We start from the raw sequence: 13,797 nt of genomic DNA on the forward strand, positions 1-13,797 counted from the left end.
AATATCAAACATCTAAGGAAGATAGTAGAATTTGAGAAGAGCAACTGTAATAGCTAGAGAAATTAGGAAATGCCAGGGGTTCATTCTCTTTACTCAGGAAGGGAGAATGCGTGAGGGCTTTATAATCCCTGAAACCTTCATGATAAGAGTGACATGTTTCTGTGGCTGTAAAATAATCCCTGACTCTTCCAGGGAGTCAGACTTCACAAAGAATACATGGGAAGTAAGGATTGCATGCCAAGGTCTTTGGCCAGGTCCATCTGTTTAAAACACCTCAGACTTTTCCTCACCTCTCTTTTAACAGTGATCTTTATCTTATTAATGCTAGTTTTACAGTATGAAAAAGGAAATTAAAGAAAGTTTTCGTATTATACCTTTCTGATCTGTATTTTGTGTATTCTATAGTGTGGATAATCAAAAAACTTGTGATTCACTTTGGAGTCGTGGGCTTCCTGGAGAAACGTGGTCGTGTGTGGTGGCAGGTCATCGAGAGCTTCCTGAAGGAGCGGCAGGAGGCCTTAGCGCCATGGCCGATCATCGGGCTTGGGAAATTCTTGTTAAAAGTTGACAGCAAGGTATTGTATTTTGAGACCTTGGCCTATTTGTGAATGGAGTTTGTATGTTTTATGGTTTGAAATATTCCATTCCATGATTTATAATGTTTGTTTTGTGACAGTCGATACATGTTTAATATCTACTTCTGTTTTGTTTTTGTGCTACTAGGGACTGAACCCAGGGGTGCTCCACCACTGAGCCATACCCCAGTATTATTTCTTTCAAAGTTGCTAAGGCTGGCCTCAAACTTATTCTCCTTTCTCAGCCTCCTAAGTACTGGCATTACAGACATTCATCACTGCATCGCCACATATGGCTTAATACCTAATTCTATGATGAAATTTTAAAGTTCAGAATTATGGTTCACATGAAGATAGATTTGGTTTAAATAAGTATTATGTATTTTTTTGAAAAATGGGAGAAAAGGATCTTACAGAATACCTAGTTGAATTTCCCCACATTATTACAACCAAATTGAAATCCACAAAGGTTAAGTAAGTGACTTGACTAGAATTATGTAAGTAGTGGCTCAGTTTAGTGAATATGTTTGGAATAATTCCTTTTTGTCAGATATAATGCTAAGTTCCAGGGCAAATCAGTTGAATCTTGGAAAACCAGATATGGAAGTTGTCTAGTACTAGGAGAGAAACTGCAATTTCTGAAATGCAGAGGCTTAGTGGTTAAAGAATGTGGACTTGCCGGGCGTGGTAGCACACTCTTGTAATCCCCGCGCTTGGGAGGCTGAGACAGGAGGATCGCACAGGTTCGAAGCCAGCCTCGGCTACCTAGTGAGGCTCTCAGCAACTTAGTGAGACCCTGTTTCCAAATAAAGTATGAAATAGGTCTGGGAGTATAGCCCGGAGGTAGAAAGCCCCTGGGTTCCACCCCCAGTACCAGGAAAAAAAAAAAAAGAATGTGGACTCTACAGCCACACTCTGGTATTAGACCCCAGTTCTGCTACTCACTAGTCTTGTGGCCTTGGACAGGTATCTTTTCTCTGCCTTGCTTTCCATGGCAATAAAATGGATATAATAACAACAAATACCTCATAGAACAGTTGTGAGAGTTACAGGAATTAAAATATGTCAGATCCCCATGTCAGTACCTTGTGCTATCTACAAGTGTTAGCTGGTCTGATTTGTATAGAAAAGTGTATATGGGATGTATTGGTGTCACTGAGTAACATGACTTCTTTTGATAGGCGGTGGGAAAGGGGAGCTTGCAGAGAAAGTAATGGCAGAGATGGTTTTGGAGCACGAGTAGAAGTTTATTAGGGAGGCCTGCAAGAATAGGGAAATGGAGCAGCACGAGGCAGTGACACTAAGTCTGCCAGCATTCGGGTTGATTATTTATTTATTATTTATTTATTTATTTGTGGGTCTGGGGACAAAACTCAGGGGCATTTGACTCTGAGCTATACCTCTGCCCTATTTTTTATACTTTATTTTGAAATAGGGTCTCACTAAGTTGCAGTGGGCCTCACTAAGTAGTAGCTGAGGCTGTCTGAACTGTGATCCTTTGGTCTCAGCCTCCCGAATGCTGGGATTACAAGTGTGTGCCACCATGCCCGGCTATTTATTTATTTATTTATTTATTTATTTATTTATTTATTTATTTATTTATTTTGGTGGTTCTGGGGTTCCTGGAAGCCCTTCTACCTCAGGGCTGCACTTCTAGACCTATTTTATACTTTTTTAAATTTGGAAACACCGTCTCTTAAGCCAGCGCGGCTGGCTTTGGACCTGCACGATCCTCCTGTCTCCGCCTCCCAAGCGCAGGGATTGCAAGCGTGCGCCACCACGCTCAGCTATTTTACTTATTTTTAATTGTTGGTTTCTAAGCTTGAAATTACCATCACTTCAGTCATTGTTTATCTTTTTTTCTTTCCTTTTTTTTTTTTCTGTGTTGGGGATTGAACCCAGGGGCCTTCTACCTCCAAGCTATACCCTCAGCCCTATTTTATTTTTTTATTTTTGAAGCAGAGTCTTGTTAAGTTGCTGAGGGTTTCACTGGGTTGCTGAGGTCTTGCTAAGTTGCTGAGGCTGACCTCTAACCTGCAATCTTCCTGTCTCAGCCTCCCAAGGACTGGGATAGGCGAGCACCACTCTGCCTGGTTAAGTCATGTTCATCTTAAAGGAGTAATACATTCGCTCAATTTTCAAACTGTGTTAATGCATTGTGGTTTCTCCCTGGTTTTTCCTGAGAATTTCTTCCTCGTGCTCTTAGTGACTTTCTTTTCTCTCCACACTGTTACTGCATTCTCTAATGATGTTCTACTGTTCTTATCTTCTCTTGCTCACTTTACCCCCTGCCCTCAAGCTCTGGCACTGGCTAAATAAGAAGGTAAATCAATGCTTGGATGTTGGTCTTTATTATTGACTTCTGTAACCCTCCCTCTCCCCCAGAATCTCCCCTCTTACTCTGTGTTTCTGTCCATATGTCAAACTAAGCTTTTGATGTAAAGTCCTCATTATAAGCTATGGAAGGTCACGAAGCATGAATGCGATCAAAGCGTAATTTGCTAAAACCTCAGCGCAGACTCCGTAGGGCTTGGTGGAGTGTCCTTGCCCAGTCCTGTCTCCGTCCTCTCTGCTGCCGGGGACTTCGTGCTTCTTAGCTCTACAGTGTGGCTGCTCTAGCTCCCTTTGAGTGTGAAAACGCAGCAGGCAGTACTAACTGTAAAGGAACGAGAACTCTTACTGCTTTTTCTGTAAGTGGCATGGGGGTTTTTAAAAAGACAAACCTGTGAAATACTTGTCCCTTTTTTATAGCTAGTATTCTAAAATTTTATTTTGAGTTTAAAACAGATTATTTTCATGACCTCTGACATGAGTGTTGTGTTTCCCAAGGCATTGGGTTCTGTCTATAGTAACTGTTTCCCGTGACTGCCTCGAGGTTACAGTAGGTACATTTCAAATAATTTCAGTAAAGCTAATTCAGACATAGGAAAGACAAATTTTGAAATTTTGAAAATTTTGAAAATTTTCATTTCAAAAAATGAAAATTGCCTCCAAGATAAGGGAGAAAGGAGAGCTGGATTCATTAGGTTCAATTCGATCTCCTTTCAGTGTGCTAAGTGAGTTAAGTAGACCTAATTTGTAGCTTAACTCATAGCTGAATAGTTGAGTTCGTTTAAATAGATCCCTGTAACTTTTCTTTGATAATGCCATGTAGCATGTAAAAGCATTGGTGTGGAGTTGGAGTTACTATTTAAAATTCTGAGTGTGTTTCAGCAAAGTACGTTGATAAGCTGAGGGCTGTCTTATTACACCTGAGGTCATAAAATTGCAGCCCTGGGTAACTTTAGTATATTTAGAGTTCAAGTGGAGTGCATTTGAAAACCAGTTCAATCAAAAGAAGAGAGGGTGAGAGAGAGGTTTCAGTGAAATGGAATTTCTCTGTTTTTCAGGGCTTATTTGTTTTATTTCTTAGTATTGATTATTTGCACTAAGACTCCACTAGAAGTTGAATAAAAATAAAACACAAACGCTAGGCCCAGAGTGATGAAATAGAAGAGAAACTCACTAGTGAAATGGTACTTTTTAAATAAGTTGATAAATAAGTACAGTCAGTTTAGAGGTGTTAGAGTGGCTTTGGGATAATAATAAATTTACTCATTTCTCAAAAATGCATGCCTTTCACTCATACTTGAAAGTTTAAGCATGTCATTTGAAAACTATTCACCTTTATTTTAGAAAATTAAACCTTGTAAAGTGATTGATCATAATCTAGAAAGATTGGGAATGATAGAGACTGGATGCAGTTTCCATGAGCCTGGTAGTGCTAGTGGTTCGTGACCTTTACCCACAGCCTGCCATGGGACAACTCCCAAATTTGACTCTCATGACTTCCCGTCTCTCTCTCTCTCTCTCTCTCTCTCTCTCTCTCTCTCTCTCTCTCTCTCTCTCTCTCTCTTTCTCTCTTTCTTTCTCTCTCTCTTTCTTTCTTTCTTTCTTTTTTTTTACAGTACTGAGGATGGAACCCACAGGCATCTTACCTCTGAGCTACACCCTCAGCCCTACTTTTTATTTTGATATGGTCTCACTGAGTTACAAAGGGCCTCACTAAGTAGCCAAGGCTGTCCTCGATCCTCCTGTCTCAGCCTCCCAAATGCTGGGATTACAAGTGTGTGTACCACACCAGCTCTTTTTTTTTTTTTTTTTTTGCAAGTCTGCGGATAGAACCCAGGGCATTCAACCTCTGAGCTACACCTCCTGCCGTATTTTTTATTCTTTATTTTGAAACAGGGTCTCACTAAGTTGTGGAGGGCCTCAGTAAGTAGCTGAGGTTGTCCGCGAACCGCGATCCTCTGGTCTCAGCCTTCTGAATGCTGGGATTACAAGCATGCGCCACCACGCCCGGCTTCCTTTTAGTCTTTAATAAGCCTTTTTCTTTCTTTTCCCCACTCTTCTGTATTTTTCTCCCTCCTCACCCTGTTCTCAGCTTAATTTTCTCTGACCACAATGTGAATTAAAAAAAATTTAGCTTATATTTTGAGCATATTGAATGATTTTATTGTGATTTTTAATGAAACATCTCTTATTGTTACTCCTGGGTGTAAACTTTTATTTAGGCGACCTAATCCTTCAGTATACAGATAGATCAAGGGCCTCTAACACCCTAAGCAAGAACTTAATACTTAATTCCGGACAAAATTGGAGTTGGGAAAGTTTTCTCCTACCTTAAAGATAGAAAGTTTAATTTTGTAATGTCAATATACATAATATGTTTGTGGATTTTTCTTGTTTTATATGTTAAAAATATGCAGATAACAATGTTAGACCCCCACACTTTTTAAATAGAATGTCATTTTTATTTAAAAATACATTTTAGGATATGACTATTCTAAAAAACAAAAACCTCAGAAGCTCCTATATTATTTTCAGAATTTCTTATTTGTGAATGAAAACCTAGTCTTAATTCTGAAATTATTATATGCTTGGTTAATTCCGTATATGTTAGCTGAATGCTGTTAGATTTTCAGGTACGAGGAGGAGTGGTATGCCACTGGTCTTTTCCTCAGAAGCTGTCTGCAGAGCTAGGTGTTTAGCCGGCTTCTGATTGTGACACTTTACTTAATCAATTTTAGAACTGATCTTCAAAATAAGACATGACCTTCCATATCTTAGAGACCTGTTCTTCCTTTTTTTAACCTCTGCATTGTCTTTGATGCTTTGGTAGCATGCACTAAAATTAACTCTTTTGTTTGAAGCTCAAATTGTCAAGATTATAGGTTAACTTCTTATCTTTGAGTTAGCTCACTGTAGCATTGCTCTCTTAGCCAGTGTTGTCCTCATGAAAAACAGATTCATGAGGGGGACAGCAAACTTATAAGCATCAAGAGGAAAATAAATGTTTTAGACATTATGGTGGGTTTTTAGATGTTTAACTCACCATTTGGAGAGCATAAATCAGATTTAAATTAAGAATAACTTCCTTTGCTCATGTTGGGGTTGAGTTTGTAATGTGTATTAGCAATCATTAATGTAATTAAATATAGTTTTATAATGTTAAATGGTAGCATAACAAGAATTATACAAATTATCAGAATTATATATCTGAAAATAAAAATTGCTTAAAGTTTAGGATTATTTGTGATTGTGAATTATGAGGGAAGTTATAGTCAAGTTAGAATATAAAAAATAGCATTTAGAGGCCGGGCGTGGTGGCGCACGCTTGTAATCCCCGCACTTGGGAGGCAGAGACAGGAGGATCACGCAGGTTCGAAGCCAGCCGCGCTGGCTTAAGTGACCCTGTTTCCAAATTTAAAAAAAAAAAAAAAAAGGTCTGGGAGTGTAGCCCAGAGGTAGAAGGGCTTCCAGGAACCCCAGTACCACCAAAAAAAAAAAAAAAAAAAAAGCAAGCATTTAGAGAGAACATAATTTTTTATTAAGGAATAACTACTATGTTGATGGTTCATTTAAATTTGCTTAATTATAATTGTGTCATGAAGCATATGGATTTTTTTTTTTTTTTTTTTTTTGGTGGTACTGGAGTACCTGGAAGCTCTTATACCTCTGGGCTACACTCCCAGACCTATTTTATACTTTTTTTTTTTTTCATTTGGAAACAGGGTCACTTAAGCCAGCGCGGCTGGCTTCGAACCTGTGCGATCCTCCTGTCTCCGTCTCCCAAGTGCGGGGATTACAAGTGTGCGCCACCATGCCCACCATGAAGCATATGTTTTTAAAAGAATAGAAACTCCAAGTGGAATATCAGATTTTTAAAAGCATGTTATTAGCTGGGTGTGGTGACGCACGCTTGTAATCCCAGCATTTGGGAGGCTGAGACCGGAGGATCACAGTTCCCAGACAGCCTCAGCTACTTAGTGAGGCCCACTGCAATTTAGTGAGACCCTGTTTTAAAATAAAGAATAAAAAATAGGGCAAGGGGTGTATCTTGGTGGTCGAATGCCCCTGAATTCCATCCCCAGACCTGCAGAAAAAAAAAAAGCATGTTATTGAAATATTTCAAATACAAAAAGATTTAAAGAACACCTCTTTGCCTACTCCCCAGCTTGATAAAACTACCTAAGTAATTACCAGTTTGTGCCTCCACCTCCCGAACCTCCTGACCTCAAGTAATCATTATCTTGAATTTGTTACTCATCTTTGTCCTAATACTAGATTTTTTTTATCCCTAATGAAATCAAGGGAAAAACATTTTCAATGTATTTACTCCTATTTTATCTGTATAATTTAGGACATATCTGTATTATGAGGAGCATACTAAGTCATCTATATTTGCTAGTTATTAAGTAGAAATTTATGAAATGTAAGTGAATTGATGGAGTGTGTTACTATTTTGTTTAGAATATTTACCAGATTATAAATTATAATTTGAGTTGCAAGTGTATCACAATATAGTATAAAAATTCAAATACAGATGTAGATTATGTTCCAACTGACTGCCTTTCTTAGATAGAACAATAATGAACTCTTTACATAACAAACAGAAATAACTAATACTGTTCATTTTCTAAAGTTGCTTATAGCTTTTATTGTTTTAATCAGTGTGCTGTGGTTTGTGATGCTGAATATTCTAATTTTTCTTCATGATAACTTAATGTATATGTTTTTATTAAGTTGTACTTTGAATTTAAGTAATTCTCTTTTTTCATTTATGCGCAGATGATCATCTGGTTGGAGAAGATGTTAGATAAGATAATTAGCATTTTCATCATATTTTTGCTAGTAATTGGAACACTTCTTTTAGCTCTTCTCCTGACAGCAAAGGTAAAGTATAATAATTACTATTTCCATTAATAAACATCTAATTGTTAGAATTGTGGTAGAGTTCAGAAGCTAGCAGAAGAAGTGTGGAAAGTGTTATTTGACTTATAAGAATATATAACAACTAAAATATTTATAAATTTTTTTTTGGTACTGGGGATTGGACCCAGGGCTGTTTTATTTTGAAACAAAGTTTTGCAAAGTTTCTGAACGCCCTGCTAAATTGCCAAGGCTGGCATCGGAGCTATAGTCCTCCTGTCTCAGCCTCCCAAGTGCTGGGATTACAGGCATGAGCCACCAGGCCTGGCCACAACTCAAGTATTTATGATTTGATTTATGATATTGCCAATTTTGTCATGAATTTTCCTGGTATGTTTTCTTTTCTAAATATTTTTATATTCATTTTTTATCAAGATCCTCAAAGATAAAATGCAGATGAAAATAGTGAGGTATTGAAGAACAAATGGCACTTCCTTTTGGTACTGGAAGTAGAACCCAGAGACATTTCCACTTCTAACCGACACTCCTAGCACTATTTTATTTTTTTTAAATTTTGAAATAGGGTCTGGCTAAGTTTTTGAGGGACATTACTTAGTTGCTGAGGCTGGCCTTGAACCTGCAGTCCTCTTGTTTCAGCCTCCCAAATACTGGGATTATAGACCTATGTCACCATACCTAGCTTCAGTGGGGCTTGTTTCAATAGGAAAATTATGAACTGGTCTCACAAATCTCTTTTTTGGTACTAGAGGTTGAACCCAAGGCATTCTACCACTGAGCTAAGCTCTGATCCCTGTTTTATTTTAAAACAGGTCTCACTGATTGCTGAGAAACCTCACTGAATTCCTGTGGCTGGTCTCAAACATGCAATTCTCCTGTCTCAGCCTCCCAAGTACTAGGATTACAGGCTTGTGCCAATGTACTCAGTGTGGTCTTGCAACTCTTAGTCCAGGGTAGTACTCGGTTCACCACATCAGAATTTCTTTCATTTGTTTTTGAAATGGGACTTTGCTATATTGCCCAAGATAGTCCCAAACTCCTGGGCGTGAGTGACCCCCTGGCCTTGGCCTCCCAAGTAGATGAGACTACAGGTGTACACCAGGAATTTTTTATTATCTCCCTTCTGACTGTAAGAGTTTTCTGTTGTTGTTTTAGTTGTTATTTTTTATGTTTACAGAATATTTTAATTCTTACCTTAACTGAACTCTGATATCTTGGTGTGTTCTTTATCAAGACATCGCGGAGCTTACATGAAATTATGGATATCAAAATTTTTCCTATAGTCTTGTAGAGAAAGGCTAGTAACTATTACTGATAGACAATCCAGTAAACAGCAGTTTGCTAAAGAGTTGAATTGTTTTTTTACTGCCTGGCATCTCTACTTATACATCCCATTCTCAGTCAGCCTCAGCCTCATTCTTTCCTCAGTTTTAATCTTACCATTTACCCCTAACGACCTGCCCTCCTGGTGCTTCTGATTCAGTCTGTGCAGTTTCTGTCTGCTCTGTATCAGTCCTCTGTGGTCACTTATATATACTGCACAGACTTTAGAGACCTTTCTTTGTTTCTGTCATATTTTGCCTAAGCCTGCTGGTGCTCAGTCTTCAGTTCCCTCTCTAGGGAAACCTTTCATCATTAGGGTATTTCATTGTTCTTTCTCTGCCTTTGCATCCTACTCTCCCAGCTTTGTCCCTTTGCATGGGGTCTTCCCGCCTGCCCATCTCAGTAATGCTCATCCAAGTCCTTTCTCTGTTCATCCTGTGCCTTAATGGGCAGTTGCTTCCCTGATCTTCGAAAATAGGTATTACTGAACTGTTTCTTTCTGATCTGGGATTGATACAAGCTGAGCTTTTGAAGGATCCTTATTTGTTATCTAGTTTATTTGCCCACCAAGAAAAATATCAGTCTTCAAAACACCATGATAGTATCCACCTGAATGTCTAATAGAGATCTCAAATGTGATACCAAAAACTAAATTCCAGACCTTCTCACTTGTTGGGTCTCATTCTTCCTATTTCAGCATGTGATAACTCCATTCTTCTGCTAGCTCAGAGGAAAAGCCTCAGGGGTTATTCTCAACTACCTCTTTGTTTTATATTCACATCCAGTTTGTCAGAAAATTCTTTGGGGCTCAACATTGCTAGTCAATCCTGGGATAATAGCAGGAGGAGGATGTCAGATCTTTCCTCTCCACAGAAAGCAAGAATAAAACAGTTATTAATACTGCTACTTAAAGGTATTGGAAAATGGCGAGCTGGGTAACAAGTGGAAGAGCATTGGCTAATAACTTGGAACTATTCGTTTCCTGTCTAGTTTGGTCAGCAAAACCTTGGACATGGTCCTGAAGGAGGTTGTTTGACCCTGACCCATGGAAGTGCTTAGGGTTGGTGTCCGCCATCATCTCTGTGCTATCTTTGCCTTTTCTTTTGGTGTCGTAGCCATGAAATCACTGCTTAGCCCACTAGAAGGTGAACAGAGCCTCAGCCTTGTGGGACGGTATCAGACGTAAGAGTAGACATGTATTTGGCATTCTAGAAGATGGAAAGAGGATGAGAAAAAAGTAGAAACAAATGTTTGAAGAAAGAGAGTTTGAAACTTTCCAAGGAAGAAATTGCAAAGGAAATTAGAAAATACTTTGAAGTGGATGAAAATGAAACCACAGCTTATCACAGTTTGTGAGATACAACAAAAGTAGTGCTTAGAGGGAAATTTGTGGCATTAATTTTATTTTATTTTTTATTTTTATTTTTTGCGGTTTTGGGCATGAAACCCAGGGGTATTCTTCCTCTGAGCTACACCCCTAACCCTATTTTTTATTCTTTCTTTCTTTTTTTTTTTTTTTTTTTGAAACAGGATTCTACTGAATTGCAAAGGGCCTCAGTAAGGAGTAGCTGAGGCTGTCTGTGAACCATGATCCTCCTCTCTCAGCTTCCCAAATGCTGGGATTACGAGCATGCGCCACCATGCCTGGCTGCATTAAATTTTTATTGTAGAAAAAAATAGACATTAATAAGCTAGGCTGCCATCTTAAGAAGGTAGCAAACAAAGAAGTGCAAACTAAATCCGAAATAAATGAAAAGACACAATAAAGATTAAGTCTAAATCAATGGAATTGGAAATGGAAAAGAACTGGAAAAAACATTGGTAAAATATGCTTTTTTGAAAAGTATGAAGGAAATTGCTAATGTTTTAGCCAGATGGATCAAGAAACAAATAGATACCAATTACAAGTGGGAAAAAGGATACATTTCTCTATGTCCATATGTCATAAAATGATAAGAGAATATTGTGAACAAATTTGGTAATGTAGGTTAAATGGAGAAAAATTCCTTGCAAGGAAGAAATAAACTTGAGAAGAAATAGAAACATTGAATAGTGCTTAAGAAAAGAAATTGAATTAATGTCCGAAAACTTTCCTCCAAAGAAGGGTTTAGACCCAGATGATTTCACACGTGTGTGTGTGTGTGTGTGTGTGTGTGTGTGTGTGTGTGTGTGTGATACTGGGAATTGAATCCAGGGCTAAATAACCTCTGAGCTCTGTCCCCAGACAGTTCAATTTTATGTTTTATTTTGACACAAGGTCTTACTAAGTTGCTGAGTCTGACCTCAAACCTGTTACCCTCCTGTCTCAGCCCCTCAAGTATAGGATTATAGGCGTGTGCCACCATTGATCAGATATTGAATGAAGAACATTACCTATCCTGTACAACTTCTTTCACACAGCTGTCGAAGAAGTAACATGCCCCAATTTATTTTATGAGGTATTGCCCAGATACCAAAGTCAAAAACATTCATAGGAAATAATAGACTGATACCCTTTAATACAGACACAAAAAAACTTTCTTTTTTTTTTAACATAGGGAAAAACCATATATTTAGAATTAGCCTGCTAAACTCTGTTTAAATGATCCCAATTTTGTTGGCATTATCCAAAGCATCTTAGTCAGGGGCCAGTCGAACACATGCCTTCTTCTCTCCCCCAGGCCTGATCATGGTGTTGACCTAGGTGACGTCAACAAGTGTGTTGTCGTCTGTCTTCCTCATGGCTGACTCAGTGGTCAGGGGAACTTGGTGATGGCATGGTGGTCAAGCTTGTTTGTCCCGGGGGTACTCTTCCTGGGGTATGTGAGCTGCCTATGGAGCCGCAGTGTCTTGGTGCACTGGAAGGTTGGTGACGTGCAGAGCTCTTTGTGGCTGTGGACACCTCTCAACACTCCCTCTTGGCCTTCAAAGCCTTTGCCTTGGCTTCGGCTTTGGCAGGAGCAGGAGTTTTCTTTGCTTTTGTCACCCTCCTGGTAAAAGGCCACAACAAACTTTTTAACAAAACCTTAACATATTTAATCCAGCAATATTCCTATGCTATAACCATGTGAATTTCATTTCAGGAATGCCTAGTTTAACATCCAGTAGTCAGTTAACGTACACTGTATCTCAAGGGCCACAGCCACTGCCCTGCTCAGATGTATGCTTGAGTTAGCACGGTTACCCTTCCAACTGAGCATCCTCTAAGTCTGTTTTCAGTACAACATCCAGATTCACTTTACACATTTAAATGATGTCACTTCTAAGCCTAAATTCCTCTGCTTCTCTGAATCCCATGAAATGAAAGCCACATTCTTTACACGAGCTCGTAAGGCCTTGTTTTGATCTGTGGCTTTTTTCAGGCCTTCTGTTTGAATGGATTCTCTCTATTGTGTCTGAAATCAGTTTGTCTTTCTCTTTAGCTGCAGTGGTTTGTTTTTGTTTTTGTTTAATTCTTCCTGCTTTTTCTGGGATGCGATGGAATTCGAAGTGGGTTGATGTGACAGCACGTGTATGTGTTTGTTAGGACAGATACACTATTCAATCTGGGTGTTGTTCTGATTTGCCCTAGTGGTCCTCCCATCCCCCCCAAAAAAAGGCTTAAGGAAAAAATTCGATGTTAACAAATGCTATGACTTCAGTTAAATTACAAAGTGCTGTCTTCATTAATTTTCTTTTATATTTCTTTAAACTAAAGAATTTATTTCACATACAGAATTAGAAATGCTCATTACTAATGCATTTAAAAGAAATAAAATGTAATTATTTTTTGCCCTGCTGCACAAAGATTTCGTTAAACAAAAGACCCTCCTAATTTAAAGGCTATTACAAAGTAGGTCTAATCTTTTCTTGAATTAGTGTAGCGTTTTCAGTTGGTGCATTGTAATTACACATCACAGTAAGATTCAAAGTGCTAGACTCATTTATCACTGGGTGTCTCTCCCCTGCCCATGCTCGCTGGTGAGGTTGATAGTGATACATTGCATGTGAACATAACATTACTTGGCCCGTTTACTTCCCCAGGCCCCCTTCCCCATCCACTCTCCTCCCACTACTCTAAGTCACCTTCGCTTCCATATAGGAGAGAAAACATACAGCGCTTGCCTTTGAGTCAGGCTGATCTCCCCTCATATGATGTTCTGTAGTTTGTCCATCTCCCACAGATGGTGTAATTATTTTCTTTATGACTGAATATAACTGTTTTGATAGAGGACAAGTACCTACAAGTTAGATGGAATCTCAGTATAGTTTAGATTTGCATTTCCCTGATGGCTAATAAGGTTGAACATTTTTTCATGTATTTGTTGGCCATTTGTATTTCTTCTTTTGGGAAATATCTGTTTATGCAATTGCCCATTTATTGATTGGGTTATTTTGTTTCTGATGTTAAGTTTTTTGAATTCTTTGTATATTGTAGGTACTTGTCCTCTATCAGAATAGCCAGGAAGGATTTTCTTCCCTTCTATAGGCTATGTAGACTCTTTTGATTGCTTTCTTTGCTGTGGAACACCTTTTTAATTTAATGCCATCCATTTATTGATTCTTGATTTCCTGACTTTCAGGGGTCACATTGAAGAGATCTCTACAAGTGCCTATATGTTGGATCGTTGATTATATGTTTTCTTCTAGTAATTACAAAAATTTCTGGTCTAACTTCTAGGTCTTTGATTCATTATGAGTTGACTTAATTTTGGATGGGGGAGAAACAGCT

At 38.5% G+C, this 13,797-nt stretch overlaps 1 protein-coding gene across 3 annotated transcripts in view; it reads left to right on the forward strand.

Moving 5' to 3' along the window:
- TMEM245 (transmembrane protein 245) overlaps positions 1 to 13,797 on the forward strand; it is a gene marked incomplete at both ends in the record, with an annotated part of 94,799 nt that overhangs the window by 27,748 nt on the left and 53,254 nt on the right. For 2 of the 3 annotated variants that reach the window (XM_080709424.1, XM_080709426.1), the window contains 2 exons: positions 406 to 575; positions 7,686 to 7,790. In XM_080709424.1, the coding sequence (XP_080565550.1) occupies positions 406 to 575; positions 7,686 to 7,790 (275 nt within the window). Of the gene's footprint in view, positions 1 to 405; positions 576 to 2,874; positions 2,899 to 7,685; positions 7,791 to 13,797 lie in introns of all 3 variants that reach the window. The other variant, XM_080709425.1, reaches the window with a different exon arrangement.

The sequence above is a fragment of the Muscardinus avellanarius genome (assembly GCF_963383645.1).
Source record: "Muscardinus avellanarius genome assembly, chromosome: 13".
Classification (NCBI taxonomy): domain Eukaryota; kingdom Metazoa; phylum Chordata; class Mammalia; order Rodentia; family Gliridae; genus Muscardinus; species Muscardinus avellanarius.